A 21,159-nucleotide genomic window follows, 5' to 3' on the forward strand; every position below is an offset into this window, starting at 1 on the left:
AGGCCTTGGGGATACAAAGACAGAAAAGTTTCTGACCTCAAGCAGCTTCCATTCTCTTGGTAAGGTAGGGACTCCCAAAGTTCTGTCCTGGGCCCTCTTATCTTTTCCTTCTATACTTGGGCTGCATAAACTTTTTTTTTAAATTAAGTTTTTGATAAGATTTTGTATTTCAATATAAGTGGTTTCCTTTGTAATCTCATGTATTTTATGCATTTAAAAATTTTGTTCAGAGAAGGGTTCACCAGACTGCAAAAGAGGGCCATAACCCCAAAAGGCTGAGAACCTTTGCTCTGTACCATCTCTATTGGTGATCTCCCAAGCTCCCATGACTTCTATGATTACATCTTGGCAGATGAATCTCAGATCTGTTTATCCAGCCCTAATCTCTCTTCTTAGCTCCAATTCCCAAATCACCACCAGCCATTTGAACATCTTCAGTGAGTGTCCTGTAGGTACCTTAAACTTGGTATGTCTAAAACAGAACTCATCTTTCCCCTCAAACCTTTCCAAACTTCCCATTACTTCCCTGAGCGTCACCATCCATTCAGTCATCCAGGCTCCCAAATCCTTGACTCCTCACTCAGATTCGCCCCACATACCTAGTCTACAGTTGGTTCTTGTCATCTCTGTCTTTACAACCTCCCCTTCTCTCCAAGTACACAGCCACCACCCTAGCACAAGCCTCGACTATTGCAATAACCCTCTGATTTATCTCCCTGCCCCCAGTCCTGCTCCATTACAATTCATCCTCCACTCAGTTGCCAAAGTTATTTTCCTAAAACATAGGTGACCATGTCAAACCCCCCACCCAACTCAATAAACCCTAAAACTTCATCCTCCAGGATTAAATATAAAATCCTCTATTTGGTGGCTAAAGCCTTTTGCAACCTGGCCCCTTCCTTTTTCAAGTGCTCTACTATGCAGTGCTATTGGCCTCCCTCCATCCCCTGTCTCTGTGCCTCTTTTGTGACTTCCACCCACACTTGCAGTGTTCTCCCTCCTTACATCCACCTTTTGCCTTCCACGGTCTCCTTGAAGATGGAGCTCACATCTCAACTTCTACAAGAGACCTCCTGGTTTCCACCCCAATTGCCAGTGCCTTTCCTCTGAGATTACGTTCCATTTCCACTGTGTGTGTATATGTAATGTGTGTATCTATCTGTGCTTTACATATATCAGTTTGATAGTGGTGTGAAGGATGGATTGGAGAGGGAGATAGATGGAGTCAGAGATTCATTAGGAGGGTGTAGTTCAGGCATCGTAGCCCTCTGAGTGCTAGAAGGCACTCTTCAGCTGATTGGAAGTGCATAGCCCTATCATTTTTTTTTCATCAAAGGGTATTAGAGTAGGACTGGAGAAGAGGCTCTGGCCCAAAGCCCTTTTCACCTACTCAAGCTCAAGTTTCCTGGGCCTCTGTTCTTTTACTACTTTCTGTAGTCTTCAGTCATCTCCAAAATGATTCCTCTCCTGGGCCAAAGCAGAGCTGCTGAAGTCAGTGGGGCTATGGACAATTGTGAAATCTTTTGCACCATGATTGAAGAGTCTGACTGGAGGGCATGGATGAATTGTACTTCTCTTGGTCAGTCAATTGCTGGGTTGAAGAGGAGCACATGGTCTCTTTCATAGGAGAGGACTGAGTTTGTCAGCAAGTCAGCAAAATCCATATGAAAAAACCCAACAAATGAAGGGCTGGTGACTCTGGGCATCACCACCAACCTTGATTGGGCCTAGATGGGCAGTACAGGAAATGGTGAGAAGCTGTCACTTACCCAACAGACAACGCTCTTTCCTGAGTTTAGGGACTGCTATGTAAAAAGTCCACTATTGGGTCTAAGGGGGAGGCAAAGAAGGATAAGCCAGCCCGATATAGGGTCTAACCAGAAGAGTCATTGGAGGGTATCTGATGCAAAGTGTACCTAACTAAGAATCTTTCCTGTAGCTTCTATTTGAGAAGACCCATCCCCCCACAACTGGAGGGCTTCTCACTCCTTCAGTCCACTGATGTGGAGACTAAGGCCCAGGGGTGGGTAATGAGATGTTGTGGGATACTTCTGAAACAAGTGTGGCATCATCTAGCCATAATCCTACCTCCCAGTTGCCCATGGGGGTGGATTACTTTCTCACCATCAGTACATGGCCAGAGGACTACAGAGGGGAAGGAGGGGAGCTTTTCCTCCTTGGATTCATGTGCTCAAGGGATTGGCAGGCCCTACCTTGGGCATCTTGGGATGTGGCACTAGAAGGAGGCAGAAGGCCCTGGGGAGAACAGGCTCCTTTGGGGCGAGGGCTCTTTAAGCAGCAGAAGGTCTGAGCAGCTCACTAGTCAACTTTACATATCCAATGGGGATTTGCATTTTAGTGTCTTGATCTTTGAAATTAAGCTCAATCGTGGAGATGTTGGGAGAGGAATTAGGGTTAAAAGGAGCAGCAGGAAATGGAGAGGATTACTGGCTTTGGCTGAAGCCAGAACACTGGGTGCAAGGGTTCTGTGGCTTGGGCCTCCTTACACAGCTGTAGCAGACTTCCTAAATCCTTTAGTCCTGGTTTCTCCATGGTTTTACCAATATCCCTTAGCCTTGCAGCAGTCTGTTATCCCCAGCATGAGCACACCTGCCTAGGGCCAGGGCTAGGGTCTGCCTGTCCTTTGTACTGGTGGGCATCAGAAGGTACCAATAGGCAGCCTGATTCAAAGCTTCTCCTTTCCTCATGGGCCTGTCACAGTGCCTGAACTTCCACCATCAAAGTCGCTACTGGGGGCCTGTGCATTGAGATGGCATTCCACCTGGGAGGAGGAACACATTAGCCAGACAACATATTAGCAGATCTTGGCTGAGTAAGTGAACTCATTATCACCTGGCAGGCGGCCCTCATCATAGAAAGAGCCCTGCACTTAGTCACGTGACATGTCAGCGCGGGCTTTGATGCTTATTGTGTGATTTGGGGCAAGTCATTTAAGCTCTCTGAGCCTCAGTTTCCTTATTTGTAAAATGGACCTTAAAGTTCTCACACTACCAATTTCATGGGGTTATAGCCAGGAAAGTGCTTTGTAACCATTCCTGCTCTGTGGAAATATGAGCTGCTGCCGCTTTGGGAGCCTTGGTTTTTCCCTCTGTAAAATGAGCATAATCCCTGCCTGACTTCAGAGGATCGTTGGAAGGAGCAAATTAGCTAATATATGTGAGGAAGAGCCTTGTAAGTTATAAAGTGATGAATCCAAATGGGAGATTCCCAGGAGCTCTGAAGGACCCGAGGCAAGATGCCAAAATTTTCTGGTAAGGAAAGATACAGAACAAGGCAATATGGCATAGAGGATGTAGTACTGGACCTGGAGACCTGGGTCCAAATTCCAGCGTTAACACTAGCTATGTGCGTGGTCTTTATACTTCAGTTTCCTCATCTGTAAATGAGAGAGTTGAACTTCTTGACCTCTGAGGTGCCTTTCAGCTCTAATTCCATGATGCCGTGGAGCAGGAATTGCAGCTCAGCTGTTGTGGAGTGGCCTAATAAGCCAGGAACAACATCACTTACTCTAAGGGAAATGTGTGGCCACTCAGGCACAGAACTTCAGATCCCACAGCTAAAAAGCTAGGCCCAAACCCTAGCTGGAAGCAGCTCATTGTGGCCCAAAGTTACAGGAAAGTGAGGGGCACTTCCCTGAATGGGGTTAAGACATGAGTTCTGGTCTTACAGTTATAGATTTTGAGTTGCATGGCTGTGTAGTCACTGGAGTGCAGGAATCTGAGACTGGGAGCCTAGAGTTGCAATTCTGCCTCTGCCTCAGGCCTACATGATGCTTGCCAAGTTTTAAGTCTCTTAATGTCTCTGATCACTCATTGATAAAATCAGAATAATAATGCCGACTGGGCTTCTACCTTTGGGGGAGGAGGAGGAAGAGGAGGGGGAGGGGGATTTTCTAGCCTCAAACCCTAAAGTCCTTACAGTTGTCAGCTCCTATTTATTTCTCCATTGGATGGCAAGATCCTTGAGGACCAGACTGTTTTTGTCATTTGTTTTTGTATCTCTGTCACAGAGTATGTGCTGAATGAATGTTTGTTGGTTTGAATTGAACACCTTCATTTTATAGAGGAGGAATTTGAGACAGAGAGGGAGAATGGCTTGGGGAACAAGAGAGTCTTATTGGAGTTAAGTGACTATTGCCCTTGACCCAGTCAGCTAGGTGGCGCTGCAGTGGATAAAGCATTGGACCTAGAATCAGGAAGACTTGTCTTCCTGAGTTCAAATCTGTCCTCAAACACTTAGCTATGTGAGCCTAGGCAAGTCACTTAACCCCATTTGCCTCAGTTTCCTCATCTGTAAAATGAGCTGGAGAAAGGGAATGGCAAACCACTCCAGTAGCTTTGCCAAGAAAACCCCAAATGGGGTTGTGGAGAGTCAGACATGACTAAAATGACTGAACACAAATCCCTTGACCCTCCTGATATCGTCTCTGGGAGGGAGATAAAAAGAGAAAAAAAGGCAGGATGGACCCTGGGGAAAATTGTGAAGAAGGCAAAAGATCCCTTCCATTTACCTCTCTGCACCTGTCTCCTACTTCCTAGTTTACAGGTTCAGTGCTTTCTGAATCCCCAGGGGCTCCCCTTCCCTCACCATCCCCTACCCTGTCTCTACCCTCAATTACCAATCACACCCCCTTTTCCCATGACTTCCTAGCTGTGTGACCTTGGGCAAATCAGTTCCTCTCTCTGGTTCTTGGCTTCACCATCTGTAAAATGAAGGGTTTGGACTTGATATTGGGGTTTTTTTTTAACATGGGGTCCATGAACATGCTTTTTTTCCTTGCTAATTCCATGTCAACATAATTGGTTTCATCTGTAACTCTACATATTTCATGTACTTAAAAACACGATTCTGAAAAGTAATCCCCAGGCTTCTCCAAATTGCCAAAGTGGTCTTGGACACAACAAAGGTTGAACCTTGGAACCAAATGGTCTCTGAGCAACCCTTCTGGATCCCAAGTCCCAGCGTTCCTCCAAAGGGCAAGAAACCCTCATTCCTTTAAGATGGATCTTAGCTAGGTGTTAAGGGTCATGGGCAGCTGCTTGCCCATTAACTCAAAAGATTCCCTAAGCTGACAGAATTCCAGTCAACTGAGGCTAGGGATTTTTTCCCAAAGGATTTTGGGAAATTCTCCCACTAGCCTGACAGTCTCTAGAAAGCCTGGGGTGTGGTGGGGGGCAGAATCTTCCTACCATCTACTTCCCTTAGCACTTACCACCAGCAAGTATTATCTGATCCTAATCTTTACTGACTCTACCCTAAATAATTCCATCCACCCCACCATGAGCAGAGGAGGCTACCCCCACCCTATGCCAAGGACCTCACCCTGGCTGTGGGAAGAATAGGGCTGAAAAACCAAGAATCTCTTGGGTTAGAGACTCCTGGATCTTCCCAAAGGCCCCATTCGAACGGAAGCTCCTTGGGGCAGGGGCTGTTTGGCTTGGATTTGTATCCTCAGCTCTTGGCACATAGTAAGCATTTAATAAATATCCTCAATCTCTCTCTCTCTCTCTCTCTCTCTCTCTCTCTCCCTCCCTCCCTCTCCCTCCCTCCCTCCCTCTCCCTCTCTCCCCCTCCCTCCCTTCCTCTCTCCCTCCCCCTCCCCCTCTCCCCTCTCTCAATTCTCTGTCTCTCTCCATCCATCCATCCATCCATCCATCCACACATCTAAAAAGCTTTTAGCCTGCTTACTTGTGCTCGTCCCCTTCCACAGCCCCAGGTGGCCTCCACCTTCTCCCAGTCTCTCTCCTTCAGATCCTGTCTGCTCTCCAGCACTGACTGAGCTTTGAGGGAGCCTGCCCCAAGGGGCATAGGCTACTGAAGACAAATTGCCTGCTCCTGCTTGGCTTTCCCTCTGGGGTAGCTCATTGTCTCTCTGAGCTGTCTTCCTCAGCTCTTGACAGATCCAGCCCACCTCAGCTGCACTCAGCCATCCCTGGCCTGACAAACTTGAACTTCCTCATCACCTCTGTCAGCAGCCCCATTCTGGCCGGGAGCTGGGCACACCTTCTAATTGTGGGGCTGTCTGCAGCCTGCCTCATGTTGGTCAGCCAGCACCTCCAGCATCTCTCCCACCTTCCCCTGGGCCCTGGCCACTTTAGCTAAAATACTCCATGGACTCTAAACACATCACAGGCCTCTTTTTCCCTCCCAAACAGCCCCAAAATACTGTATGCCTGCAACTGGGGATGTGACCAAAGCTAACCCCAAAATATTTACATACAGGGGAGGTCACTAATGAGATCGAAGGGGCAAAGGCACCACTACAGTACCATTATTGGCAAGCCAAAGGATGCAGCCAAAGGGACTTCCACAAGGGCTGAGTTGAGCTGTGTCAAATAAGGTACAATTCATGACTTCAGGGAGCTTACTAGCTAGCCAAGGTAAAGGAGGGCTGGTAAGAGTGGTCCTAAGTAGGATGATAACTGACATTCTTAGTTTGCAAAGCAATTTACATAAAAATGATGCAACTAGATGACAGTGGATAGAGCCCTGGGCTTGAATTCAACTCTCGCCTGGGACACTTTGGCACTGAGGAAGTCCCTTAGCCTCCCTCAGCCTCAGTGTCCCCATTTGTAAAATTGGGGGGGAAAAACCAGCATTCTTCACCTCACAGGGTTGTTGTGAAGATCACATTAGATTTTATATATATTTTTATATATATAAAATATATTTGCATTTTTATATATATTATATTTTATATGTATTATATTATATTTTTGTATTATATAATATATGATATATATTATATATAATGCTTTTCAAATCTCAAAGTGCTATGTATATAAACATATAAAAATAAATACAAACATAAAAATGTGAATTAAAATACCTGTATGAAAAATCTTTTAAAGAAAACAAAACAAGGTGTCTTAAAAATAAGGCAGTATTTTTGTAAAGTTATATTGTATTATTTTTGATGTATGTCCACCTACATATGTACATGTACATATGTATGTACACACATACATATATGTATGTATAAAGAGATCTCATTGTGGGAGTAAAGCTTATACTCAGAAGTAGCCTATATTTGGACCAATATTAGCATGTTATGCTACCATATTGGTATGGTACTGGAAAGTAGAATGCACTGAATCCATAAGAGGGGAACAAATAAAGTGTCTTGAGAGTTTAGAGGGAGGCACTGTGATGCAGTGAAAATGCTGGATTTGGAGTCAGAGGAGTAGGGTTTGATCCTGGTTTCTCTACTTAGTACCCAGGTAATGTTGGGCAAGTTTCTTAACTATGGAGGGAGTGAGGCTAGTTCTCTGACTGCTCTAAATCTATAATCCTAAAGGAAGAAATCTGCTCTGACCCGGAGCAGGAAGAGATGACTTCCTGGAGGTGGTGTTCCTGGATGGATGGGTAGGATTTCAGCAGGCAGAGCTGGGGCTAAGGGCATTATGCCCAGTATGGGGAATGATGTGAGTTAGCCATTCTAAGATTCTATCTGACAAGAGCCACAGAAAAACAAAGAATCAAATTTAAGGGGAAAATGTCATCCCTCGAATGACTTGGGTCTCATTTAAGCTGGCATTTCATGATTTGGAAATATCCAGCTGTTTATCCTAGCACAGGCAGAACACCGAGGTTGCTGACTTTTTCACTTAAATGTTTGGATGTTCTGTGGACTCAGCCTATGAATTTCACAAAATGTCAGGCCATCTGCTTCCTCATTCTGCAGGGAAAAAAAAATAGAAACCCAGTGAGGGAAATTAGCTTGCTCAAGGCAGTGGATATGAGGCTGGTGCCTCAGTCTCCCTGCTCTCAGTCCAGGGGGCACTCCATTAGCCCACTCTAGCTTCCTTAGGTGAGCAAGGAAGGACCTGGTTACATGCTGGTGGGACCCTGTTGGAAATACAGTGGGTGACATTGGGATTGCAAAATCTAATTACCTTTGTCAGAAGCCATTTTTTAGATGACAAGTTGGGGAAAAGAGGAGACTAGGGAGCTGATAATTTGGTAAGTGGGCTGCCATAGAAACAGGAAGATTCAAATGGAATTGAATATTGATCTCCCTGTTTTCTTTCTCTTGTCTACTTCTTTCCCTTCTCTTCCAACCCCCTCTTTTTTCCAGCTCTCAAGCTTTTCTCATACAGGTCTTTCTGTGCTTCTCCCTGAGAAGATGAAGCTCCCAGGAATTCCTCCCATAAGCCTTGGGCTTCTCCTCATGATGGCCACTCTCCCAACTGGAACTGGGCAAGAACGGAAAGAACCAGGAGAGTTTGTGAAGCAGGACATTGGCGGGTAAGGACTGTAGCCAGTAGGCTAGTAGAGCATCCTCTCAACCATTTGCCATTGGTGGAGGGGGCCATTTGGGCACCTGAAACTTCCTCAAATGGTCACCCAAAGTCAATGTCTTCGCCCCTGGGTCCTTCAGACTTTACTCTAGTGTGCTATCTGGTCACATCCGGGAGACATGGGATACACAGAAAGAGCCAATATAATCCTATGGACAAAGGTGTTTTTCTATGGGATTGCCAGAAAGTTTGGGTAGGAGGACTAAGAAACTATAGAATTGTTTTTTCCCCTTTCAAAGTAACAAATCTTTGAATTTTGTGGCAACTTGTCTATGGGAGCTAAAGGTTGGTTACTAAAAAACAAAAACCAAGAAAACAAACAAACAAAAATCCCAACCCTTGGGAACATTCCTGCTATTACAGTATGTTCTTTGTTCTTTTCCTTCTCCATTTGGAATATTCCAGTATGATATTAAAAAAAATCTCTCTGATGCTATCTTGGACTATTTTTGGGTGATACCAGATGTTTAGAGGACCTGTTTGTTATCCCAAGGTTCCTATGCTTCCCTAAAAGTACTCCAGGTTTTCAAAACCCTTTTAAAAGATATCTATTCTACTTCAGGCCCATTTCATTCATTCATTCATTCATTCATTCATTTATTCATTCATTCATTCATCCAATATTCATTGAATGCTAACCATGAGAAAGGCCCTTTAGAGTAGAGGATACACTAAAATGAATGAAAACAAAAGTTTTTAGGGGAAAGGAATTGAAGGGAGAGCAAATAAGTGCCAAGTTTTTAAAAAAAACTCTTCTTGCCCTCAGGAAGCTTACAGACTAATGGGAAGATGATGAGCACACACATAATGGGGATAAGGAATGTGTTCTGTGCCATGGCAGGGGTAGCCAAGTGCTAGGGGGGCTCAGGCTGGGAGGAGGGGTTGCATCCAGTTGGGGGTGAGATGGGAGAAGCATGAAGGGGGTTTAATTGAGGAGGTAGAGCTAGAGTTGTCCTCCATGCTTGGAAATGTTCTCCTTCTCCTCCACCTCTTGGCATCGCTGGCTCAGTTTGGGAGTCACCTCCTCTTTCAGGACTTTTCCAATCCCCTCAATTGTTAGTAGTCTTCCCTTCTCCCCCTCCACCCTGGAAATCACTTGGTTTTGAATTGGTTTATACAATATATTTACTCACTCCAGTAGGATGTAAGTTCCTTGAGGACAGATAGACTGTTTATTATTTTTGTCTGTGTATGTCTAGAATGGAGCTCAGTGCCTGGTACTTAGTAGGCACCTAATGAAAGCTTGTTGACTTGAATGTGCCTTGAAGAATAGGCAGGATTCCAGTAGTTGGCTACTGTTGCACATTTTTGGGATGCTTTGTGTGAAAACAAGGCTTCCTCTCCATGGGTATTGAGGGACAGGTCCCTTTAACACTGTTTGAGTTGTTCGCTTAATGTTCCAGCTGCACTTGCAAAATGTTCTTGGTGTTCCAGCATTCTAAATATGGCCATGTTTTGGTTGAATCTTGGCTAGAGTGTTGGCTGGGAAGGAACCCCCCCCCCCTTAATTTGTCTCTTATCAAATTTGGAAAAATCAACTCAGTTCAATGAGCAGAGGCCTCAGAATTGGAAAGGACCTCAGGAGGCATCTAGTCCAATCCATATCCTTCCCAGGATACCCTCTGCAACATTGCCAACAGCCTTTGTTTGAAGATCTTTAGTGAGTGGAGAACCCATTACTTCTTGGAGGCAGTCGTCCATCCCACTTTGGGACAGTTCTCATTGTTAGGAAGCAAAATTCAACTGATATTTATTTTTTGAATAGTATTTTATTTTTTCCCCAATTACATGTAAAAACAATTTTAACATTTGGTTTTTTAAAAAATTGAGTTCCAAATTCTCTCCCTTCCTTCCCTCCCCCTTCCCTGAGACAGTAAGCAATTTTATATAGGTTATACGTGTGCAATCATGCAAAACATATTTACTTATTGTTCATTTGACCAATATTAATTAAGAATATACTATGTGCAAGGTTTTGGGCTAAGTGCTGGGGGGTACAAAGATTGATATGACATGCCCCCTCTATTTAAGGAGCTTAAAATCTAATGGGAAGAAAGGATACATGTACAAATAATGATACAAAGGTGAGTGTAATAACTGCAAAGGAGGGGTCTGGGCAATGATGTGAAATTATAGGAATGAAAGTTCCCATTATACTTTAAGGCAGTTGGGGAGGTGGGGAAGGAGGCTAGGGAAAGTTTTATGGAATAGAGAACAGCTGAGTTAGGCCTTAATGAAGGAGAAATTTAAATAGGCTGAGATGGCAAGGGTATAGGGTGGAAAGCTCATTCTGCCACAGGAAAAGACAAACAGATACAGAGAGAAGAGAGGGTAAGATGGGAATGGAGGCTGGATAGGAGTCCAGTCTAGAACACAAGAGTCCATGGGAGGGTCGAAGATTTCAAGCTGGAAGAGCCATTTAGTCCAATCCTTTCATTTTTACAAGTTACTCCAAAGAGGTTGTAACTTGCCCCAGGTTACAGATTTTATAAGAGACAGAGAAGAGATTAGTGTCTTTTATTTACTAGGCTATGAAAAGTGACTGATGTTTTTGAGTGAGGAATGATGTGATCAGAGCACTATGGTAGGAAGATTGCTTAGGCAAAGCTAGGAAGGATGAATAGGTTTGGAGAGAGGCTGGAGGCCAGAGAAATAGTTAGGAGGTTATTACTGTGGTTCATACAAAAGGATAAGGGGCTAATTTAGGCTGATTTCAGTGGGAGTGGAAAGGAAGAGACAGATTTGAGAAATGTTGTTGGAGTAGAATCAACAGGACTTGACAATTGATTGGACGTGGGAGAGGGAGGAAAAGGGAAAAAGTCAAAGATGAGTCAAAGGTTTTGAGACTGAGTGACTGAGAGGTTGGTGATGCTAGCAACATACAGACATTAAGAGAGAGGGAGGCTTTGGGAAAGGGAAATAAGGGGTTAGATTTTGATGGACTGAATTTGCCGGTAGGATAGTCATGTGGAGATGTCCAGCAGGCAGTTGGAACTATGGAATTAGAGCTTGGGGGAGAGGTTTGGGGGTAGAGACGCAGACTTGGGAGTCATTGGCATAGAGGTAAAAAAAATTCCAGGGAGTGGATGAGAACACCAAAGGAAAGAAAAGAGACAGGGGCAGCTGGGTGGTGAAGTGAACACTCTATCGAGTGTTGGCCCTGGAGTCAGGAGGACCTGAGTTCAAATGTGGCTTCAGACACTTACTTGCTGTGTGATCCTAGGCAAGTCACTTAACCATGATTGCCCCCCCCCCAAAAAAAAAGAAAAGAGAAGAGGGCCTAGGGCAGAAGTGTGGAGTTCAGCTACAGTAAACCATCATTTATCCAGTAACATTGGAGAATCTGGTATTCTATATCAGTAAAATTTCCAGATAACTGGTACACCTTCTAAGAGAAACTCTCTTTATTTTAGCCATTTTGAATGAAAATCTTTCTAAATTTTACAAACAGAAGACACTGAACACAATTTAACTTTTTGATTTTTTTTAAAATGATGATTGGGATACATCCTTCCTCAGTAGAAGGGAAGCGTTTTTGAGATCAGGGACACTTGCTTTTGTCTTTGTATTCCTGGCACCTAGGACAGTGCCTGGCACATTTGAAAAAACAAAAACGAAAAGCTAGATCTGTGATTTCCTTGGTGTAGGGAGGTCCTGCTGAGGAAACTCCTCTGCCAAAGTAAAGCAGATCAGCGACTGTTACAACTTTACAGTCTCAGAGAGTTTCCTGGAGCACTGAAAAGTTAATTAACTTGCCCAGAGTCATGAAACCATATGTGTCAGAGACAGAATTCGAACCCAGGTCTCCTTGATTCTTAGCCTGGCTATGTCACCACCACACCATGCTGCTTTGCACATAGGAAGTGGTTAATCAGTGTCTGCTGAATGGAATAGAATCAATGTGAATCTATTGCCCATTGCAATGTGCACTAATACAGATCTGTGCCTGTTTTTAGTGTTTCTGTCTCTTCCCTGGATGCTGTTGTCACACCTGTTTCTGGTAGCCCCTCCACCCATGCTCCCTTCTGCTGCTAATATGTTTAGGCTAAAAGAAAAAAAACAAAACCAAGCATGCTTAAAACTGCATATTTAAAAGTGAGTCAGCAAAGGTCTGAGTGCAGCCATCAGGAATAAAGTACATGATCTTCCGAGAGGGGCTGTGTGACCAAGGCCTCATTAGCTTTATTTCCAGGTTCGGGCTGTGTGCTCTGAATGGAGATTGAGCTTGCTGGGAGGTTGACCTTGGAATGTGTGGGATGCTGGATGACTTAATTCTTGTAATTGCATAGAAAAAAGGGGCCAAAGGAAGCCTCGAGTCTATAGGGTACAAGCTAATGGTTTTCCTCTTTAATACAATTTCTGAGATTTACTTATTTTTCCTGGCTGTTCTTTGGAAATTTCTTCACGTGGTGGAAAAATCATTTTCTCTGTTGTCCCCCCCCCCCCCCCACCCCAATCTGGTGGTTTGTGTTTGGTAAATTGCAGCCACTGGCTATCCCAGCTGCCTTTAATCAATCAATCAGTCAGCCTATATTTATGGAGTCCCTACTCTCTTCAAAGCCTATGTAAGGGATTCTGATGAATAAAACATAATGCCTGCCCTCAGGGAGTTTATAATCTCAGTACCTAGCCTAGAGCCAGACGGATAATGGAAATGCAAATACTGGTTGAATTGAATCAAAGGCAATTGATTCTGTCTGGTGCAATCTGGTCATATACTCTCAGACCTAGAAGAGGCCTTATAGTTTTATCTGGTCCAAGATTCCACCCTTTTCAGGAATATAATCTATTCCATCCCTGGCATCCAACCGTTGTGTGAATGCTTCCCTTGATAGGGAGCTCACTACTTTGCAAAGCAGTCTGTTCCATTATTGACTAGTTGATTTTTAGAAGGCTCCTTCCAAACTGCACTAAATATCTGTCTCCCTGTGATAGCCCTCATTCTGATGCTACACAGAATAGGTAAGACATTCATTCCTTCCATGTGATAGCTTTTTGGGTATTTGAAGACAGCTATCATACTCTTCTCTCCACCCCTTCTCCTAAGTCTGTTCTTCTGTGTAGCAGGGGTTTTTAACCTTTTTTGTAAGTGTGTGTCACGTCTGGTGAAACCTATGACTCCCTTCTCAGAATCATGTTTTTAAACACAAAGTAAAATCCATAGAATTACAAAGGAGAACAATTATGTTGAAATGCAGTTTTCAAAATACTAAAAAAACAAACAAATTCCCAGATCCCAAGCAAAGAGGCCCCACTGTATAGATTAAGCCTTTCTAAGTCTTTCAACCACGTCCTGATAAGACATATTTTCAGGGCCCCCACCTTCTTTTGGACATTTTTAGCTTTCCCAATGTCTTTAAATGTAGTGCCCAGCCCTTTAAATGCTTAAATTTAAGTATTCTTCCCTAAGTCTTCTTTTCTCCATGCTAAAAATCCCTAGTTCCCTCATTCACCCTCCTATGACATGGTCATAGGTCTCCTTACCATCCTGGTCATTCTCCTCTGAACCCATCCTTGTTTGTCAATGTCCTTTTGTCCTGGGAGTGATTCCTACATCTGCTACAATGGATCATGTGGATCCTGAGAGTTCAAAGAAAATGTAACTTTAATAAAAATACACTAAATGACCCTCAAGTAAAGGCAGCCCCAAGATGGCAAAAGCAGCCTGCAAGGAAGCTCCATGGGTGTTTCTCAAGTTTTCCTCTTGACCTGTAGAGTGAACCTTATATACTCCTTGCCTGAAGGGCCCACAGTGACTTGGGTTTCAGGTTAATCTATCTAGACTCAAAGTTAACTAGAACTACCCTATTTATTCCACAGCCTCCTGACTCATGATAGCCCTGGTTGTTGGGGTGTGTGTGTGTGTGTGTGTGTGTGTGGAGGGATGTTCACTCAAGCTTTTGTAATCTATTAGCCTCCTGGCCTACAGCATTTTTCTAAAATGTAGCTCCTAAAACTGGACACATTACTCCAAATGTTGTTTAAGAGGGGTAGAGTACATATGAAGTGTCGTCTCCCTCATTTGTGACACTGGCATTTATTTAATGTAGCTGAGGACTGCATTAGTTTTTTTTTTTTCTATTGTTACATCACACTGTTGACTCAGCCTGGAGTTTATTAAAACTCTCTGTCTTTTTCACACTGTTTGTTATCTAGCAATGTCTTGTCCATCCTGGACTTGTTTAATTGATGTTTTGATCCTAAGTGTAAGACTTTGCATTTATCTTTATTCAATTCCATCCTATTATATTTGGCTCATTTTTCTAATTTATTGAGCTATTTTTGGGTTCAGTATTTTATCTGCCTGGCCCAGCTTCAAATCATCAACAAATTTGATAAGTATTCCATTTGCATCTTCATCCAAGCCTTTGGCAAAAATGTCAGTAATCATAGGGCTAATTACTGGATTAGAACCCTTTCTTATAGATGATATTAATTCATTAATTCCACCCACCTGGCTGTACTATCTTTTAGCCTGTATTTTTCCATCTTATCATATCATAAGATTTAGAAATGGGAGGAACTTCAAGGTTATCATGTCCAACCCATTCACTTACAGGTGAGGAAAATGAAGGCCAGAGAGCTTCAGTCATTTCCCCAAGATCATGCAGTAGTAAGTGGCAGAATCTGGATTTGATCCCAGGTCCTCTGATTCAAATCTAGATTTCTTTCCACTGCACTATCTTGTACAGAAGGATAGTATGAGATATTTAGCATATCTACATTTCAGGAAAACAATTTACAGCCACCATCGCGGTTCCCTGAGCTCTTAGTTTAGTGACCCCGCTACTAGAAAGAGGATGTTAGTCTGGCATGACCTGTTCTCAATGAAGTCATGCTGGCTTTTAGGGATCATAACTTCATTTTCTAATGCTCACATTCGAATCACATCCTACAATTTTGTTAGGAACTGAAGTCAAGTACACTGGCTTATAGTTTGGAGTTTCCACTCTGCTCTTTGTTTTGAAAACCGGGACATTTGCCAGTTTCTCCTCCCGGAGCTCCTCTCCTGTTCTACGTGATTTTTCAAAAATTATCAGCAATGACTGCAATCATATCCATCACCTTGAGATATAGTTTATCCAACCTTGATGACTTGAACTCAATAAAGGCAATTAATTGCTCTTCCCATTTCCTCACTTATTCTCAGTGTCATCTGTATAGTAACCACCTTTCCCCCCCATCCTTTTTAGTCCTGAAAATCATTTTCATTGGCAGAGAAAGTCAAAGCAAAGTATGAATTGAGTAGTTCTTCCTTCTCACCATCATATGTTATCATTGCCCATCCATCCTGAACCATTATCTTCTTAGATCTGTCTCTTTGTTTTTCTTGCCCTTAATATGGAAAAAAAGTCTTTGTGTTGCCTTTTGCATTTAGGACCCTTTACAATTCACTCTGAGCTTTATTCTTCCAGTACTACCCTGTTCTCTTCTATTTAATTACAGCTCCCTGATCTTACTTCCATCTCCCATATATGCCTTTAAAAAAATCTAAGTTGGCCATCAGCCTTATGCCTCTATATTGGTCTCTTTAGAGAATATATTCTTTTCTTCCCCCTTTGGAATTGCTTATGCAGGATTTCTTGAGTTCTTTCCATCTTTGTGGCAATGTCCTTATAGAATTTTAGACCAGGGGATAATATCCATACTTTATTTGACTCGTTGAAATCTGCTCTTTAAAAATCTACATGTCACATCAGGATTTATGATAAGGAAGGAGAGCAAAGATGGGAAGAGGCTAAGATGGAATGGTTCTCTTCTTACTGAGGGGTTCATAATTCTTACCCCAGCAACTAGTTTCTCCTTGTTGCTCAGACCTACGTACAGAGGAGCATTTCTTCTTGTTGCTTCCTCTACCTTTTAAAGAACAAAAAATTATCATTAAGGTGGTGAAGAATTTATTATTTGCTCCACTTCTGAAATAGTGAGGACTCCAGCAGATGTTTGGATAGCTGAAGTCCTATATCACAACTATATCATATCTTCATTCTAGGTTTATGACCTGTTTCCTCACTCATCTCTTTCATCTTTCTGGATGGGTGGTCTGTGGTACATTTCCACCACAATATGCGTTCTATTTATCCATCCATTGCTACTCTCACCCAAATGCTCTCTACTTTGCTTCTCTACTCCAGTTCTTAGAGTTCCTTGTGAGTTTGACTTTTTAGAGGTAGCTAAGACCTGAGTTCAAATCTGTACTTAGATAGTTACTAGCTCTGGGACCCTGGGCAAGTCATTTAACCTGTGTCTGCCTTAGTTTTCTCACCTGTAAACTGGAGATCATAACAGTACCTATCTCTCAGGCTTGTTGTGAGGATCAAATGAGATATTGTTGTAAAGTGCATTGTAAGCCTTAAAGTGATATTTAAACGCTAACTCTTATTATACAAGGCAATGCTGCTCCGTCGTCTTTTTTATCCTATTTCATTTGAATAGTTTTCTGTAGATATATCACATTCATGAGTCCTATCCCATAAAATCTCTATACTTATGAGATCATATTTCCCTTCTTTTTAAAGATCTCCAGTTACCCTGTCTATGACCTATCATAGTCCACATATTTGTTTGTAGGTACAATAAAGTAATAATAGCTGATTGGCGAAGGAAATGGCAAACCGCTCCAGTATCTTTGCTGAGAAAGAAAACCCCAAATGGGATCATGAAGAGCTGGACACGATGGAAAGACTGGACACGATAGCTGATATTTACATAGTGTTTTAAATTTTGAAAAGCAATTTGTTTATTATCTGATTTGATCCTTGTAACAATCCTGTGCCATCCATACTATGGGTATTAAAATTCCTGGTTTTTAGATGAGGAAACTGAGGCTTGGAAAGATTAACTGAGTTGTCCATGCTTAGACAGTCAGTGTCTGAGGTAGGCTCTGAACTTAGATCTTCCCTATTCCGAGTTCAGCATTCTGTTTATTATACCACACTGATAGATGAGATTCTGGGTCTTATTACAGGCTCCTTTATTATGTCTGGTGAATTATTGGTCGTCTCTGCTGCTTTTCTTTTCCTAATGTTATACCTCTAAGCCGTAAGTTATGGAAAAGGTGCTGATCTGTATTGGTAGAGGAAATTCTGCACTAGTAACTACCCTCACTGAGATGGTCTGGTTGAAAATAATGTTATACCTGATTCTCTCTGTGGTACCTGGCTTGGCAGATATATGGGGGGTAGTTTTTTTCCTGCCTCACCTTCTATTTTCAACTTAGATCCCACTGGATCAGCTTTGCAAGCCTCCAGGAAAATATATTTTTACTGGCTCTTGACATGTGCATTTGATCTCTGACCAAGAAATCACCGTTCCTATATTCTAAGCCATAGTCATGTCAGGTTTGTGGGCAGCTGGGTGATTCAGTGGGTAAGACACTGGGCCCAAAGTCAGGAAGCCTCATTTTCCTGAGTTCAAATTTGGCCTCAGATACTTACTAGCTGGGTGACCCTGGGCAAGTCACTTTACCCTGTTTGCCTCAGTTCCACATCTGCAAAATGGGCTGGAGAAGGAAATGGCAAACCACTCCAGTATCTTTGCCAAGAAAACGAAGAGTTGGACGTGATTGAAAAACAACATGTCAGATTGACATATGGCTGCCTCGGTATTCCTCAGCAGAGTCACCAACCATCACTCCTTACTCTTCTGTCTCTGACTCTTCCTAGGTGACTTCTCTCCTAGTGGCACTTGTATATCCCCATCATAATTTCTGGGAGCCCAAGAAACTATTTCTTCTAATGAGGTTCCAGGTCTTCACTCTCCAGGAAAAGCGTTCAACCTATTCTAAAATCCCAAATGTTCAGCGATCCTCTTTTTTCCATTCTTTCCCTGTGCTTCATTGTTCCTCCCTCCAGGCTCCTGATATAGGTTATGCTTCCTCTGTGCCTTTTCTAACTCTCTACCCTCTTTGTTTTCTCTTTAAAGAACTCCTCCCAAGTTTCCAAGGAACATTTTATTCTCACCGTTTCCCTAGGGAGTAGTGAGGCATGCCTCTAGCTCTTCACTATCTCTTCTCTAAGGAAGATTGACTTGCATTTTTGCACGGACATAGCCATTACTTGGCACTGGAGGAAACACAAACAGCACATTTGTTGCTATTCACTTCAAAATTCCTTTTGGCCTCCATGCATTTTGGAAGTAAAGTCCTCAGCCCCAGTCATTCTTGAAGGTAGCTCTTGTGGCTATGTCTCTTGCCAAAACCATCAACTTTTCTTGTCTGTTTGCCCTTCTGGGTGTTCCGTTACTTGGATATTACGAGCAAAGCTTTCTTTGTAGAGGACTTCTTATCTTTTCTTGTGATGTGCTGCTCCTTTGCTCAGCTGCCTTGGATTCCTATGCAACCTCATATGCAAACAGAAGCTGCCTTCAGCTGTTGTCCTTGAGTAGGACTCGAACAGAAATCTAACTTCCAGTTACTTCTCACAACTTCCTACCTCTTCTCTCTTTTCCACACTGATTAGATTTCAGGTTGGCTTTCCAATGTTGACACCTCTTTGCCAGTGTCCTCTGTCCAAAGACAGTGATCATCTCTCGTTAGCCCTTCCAAATCTCAGATCTTCTCTTACCTAGTATGACCTGTCTTACCTGTGGCCTTTCACCACCCTCGTCATGCTCCGATGCCTTCCTTCCAGCTACCCAATCTCCCATCTAAACTGTGATACTTGGAGCTGAATTTGAAGCTCCAGATGTGGCCTGACTGGGGCAGTGTACAGACCACACTGTTTTTCACGGACATGAAAGCGTGAGCACAAAGAAACCAGGTGATTATTCTAGGCGTGTGTACTAATTTTTAAATCAATATGCAGCGGGCAGGCCCCAACATATATATTACTGACTTTACAAATGCTCCTAGAGTTGGTACAGTGTGGTTGTTATGGGATCAGAAGAACTGGGTTTTTAATCCTGAGTCTGCTACTTGCTACTTGTGTGACTTGAACAAGTCTCTTCCTCTCTCTTGGCCTCAGTTTTCCTACTCTATAAAATGATGGGGTTGACCTCATTTATAAAGTTGATAAAGTCCCTTCTAGACCTCTAGCCTTCACTCTACTTATATGGATGGCTAGCTTGTACCATGCTCTGATCAAGGGGGGAGGGGTTCACAGTGCTACTATGGTTTCTTTTGTCCCATGTGGCATGGTTCAGGGCAGGAGAGGAGAGTCAGGATCTGGAGTGAAGCTACTCAAAAATGAGGGTGACGTTGAGAGTAGATGCAGGAGGTCTATAGGAAGACCAGAACTTAAGGCCGAAGGTCAGATTGATCCCAGAAACAAAAGAGTACTGCTATTTATCGTGGGAGGCAAGCAGAATCTCTGGTCTGGGTGATGAGCCAAAGAGTTGCAAACTGGCCAGCGACTTCTAACCCTAGATCCGAAGCTACTTTGCTTTCTCCCCCACTTTCATTTTATGCTCCCAGCTGGGTGTGAACACCCACAACCTATCCATAATGTAACTGACCAATGGTCCTAGTACAGAGATTTTTCTGCCATATTCTGGGTTAAATAGGCCTTTGTGGCCTAGCTCAGGAGCCCACGTAGGACTCTAAATATTGTTCATTGGAGAAAATGTGCTCTGAATATTCCAAACATGCACATATTGGACAGACGATGTGTTTGGAAATTGAAGTCCCATTACACACCAACTTTTACTGAAATCCAGCAAGAAAATGAGTTCCAATGAGCAAATGGACTCACATGCTTTGGTTGATCAGCCATAAATGTTTTGCTCCCCAGATCTGTCTAACTCTCTCCCTGGATGCAATATCCAGTTGCTAAGTAGCCGTACAGGACTTGGTTGGAGGGAACAGGCAGAAAGCTTGTGGAAGCAACATTCCTCAAATAGCCAGGTGCTTCTGGGTGCCTTCCCACTGTGGAGGGGATAGTTAAGAAGAAGGTAGCTCTCTTTTAGAGATGTTGTGGGTGCAATCTAGCCGGAAGGCAGTTAGCCTTTCCCTAACCATCTTTAGGGAAGATTCTAGAACATCTCTTATGAACAAAACAGTGAGATGTGCTGGTCTTGAGGTCAAAAGTTTTTTGGTGCTTTCCTGCTAATTTGCAGTATGACCTTGGGTGAATCGCTTCATAGGCTCCAGAACTAGAAGGGACCTTTGACATTGTCAAATCCATCCCCCTCTTTTTAAAAAAAAAATATTAACTTTTTGTTGCATTTTGAGTACTGAGTTGTCTTCCTCTCTCCCTCCCAACCCTTCATTAGAGGAGGTCAACATTTGACACAGATCTATGTGTGGAACCATACAATACATACTTTCATATATCAGTTCTTTCCTGGAGGTGAGTAGCGTTTTCCACCTTCATAGTTGAGTTGAATGTTCATATTACTCAAAATAGCTTACTCATTCACAGTTACTCTTGACATAATATTGCTACTACTGTATACAATGTTCTCTTGGTTCTGCTGATTTCACTCTGCATTATTTCATGCAAGCCTTTCCATGGTTTTCTAAAATCAACCTGCTCATCATTTCTTACAACGCAGTAGTATTCCATCACAATCATATACCACAGCTTGTTCAGCCATTCCCCAATGGATGGTCACCCCCTCAATTTCCAGTTCTTTGCCACTACAAAGAGAGCTACTGTAAATATTTTAGAACATATAGGTTCTTTTCCTTTTTCCCTGATCACCTTGGGAAACAGACCTAATAGAGGTATTACTGGGTCAGAGGCTATACACAGTTTTATAACTCTTTGGGCATAATTCCGAATTGCTCTCTGAAACAGTTGGATCAGTTGACAATTCCACCAACAGTGTTTTAGTATCCCAATTTTTCCACATCCTCTTCAATTTGACGTTTTCCCCTTCTATCATTTAACCAATCTAA

The 21,159-nt window shown here is 42.9% G+C and overlaps 1 protein-coding gene across 1 annotated transcript in view; it reads left to right on the forward strand.

The window, feature by feature from the left end:
* GABRA3 (gamma-aminobutyric acid type A receptor alpha3 subunit) overlaps nucleotides 1-21,159 on the forward strand; it is a 158,583-nt gene that overhangs the window by 20,589 nt on the left and 116,835 nt on the right. The window contains exon 2 of the mRNA XM_027845063.1: nucleotides 8,099-8,268. Coding sequence (XP_027700864.1) covers nucleotides 8,147-8,268 — 122 coding nt within the window. The 5' untranslated portion in view covers nucleotides 8,099-8,146. The remainder of the gene's footprint in view (nucleotides 1-8,098; nucleotides 8,269-21,159) is intronic.

Source organism: Vombatus ursinus, unplaced genomic scaffold (genome assembly GCF_900497805.2).
Source record: "Vombatus ursinus unplaced genomic scaffold, bare-nosed wombat genome assembly UNPS02014951.1, whole genome shotgun sequence".
NCBI lineage: Eukaryota > Metazoa > Chordata > Mammalia > Diprotodontia > Vombatidae > Vombatus > Vombatus ursinus.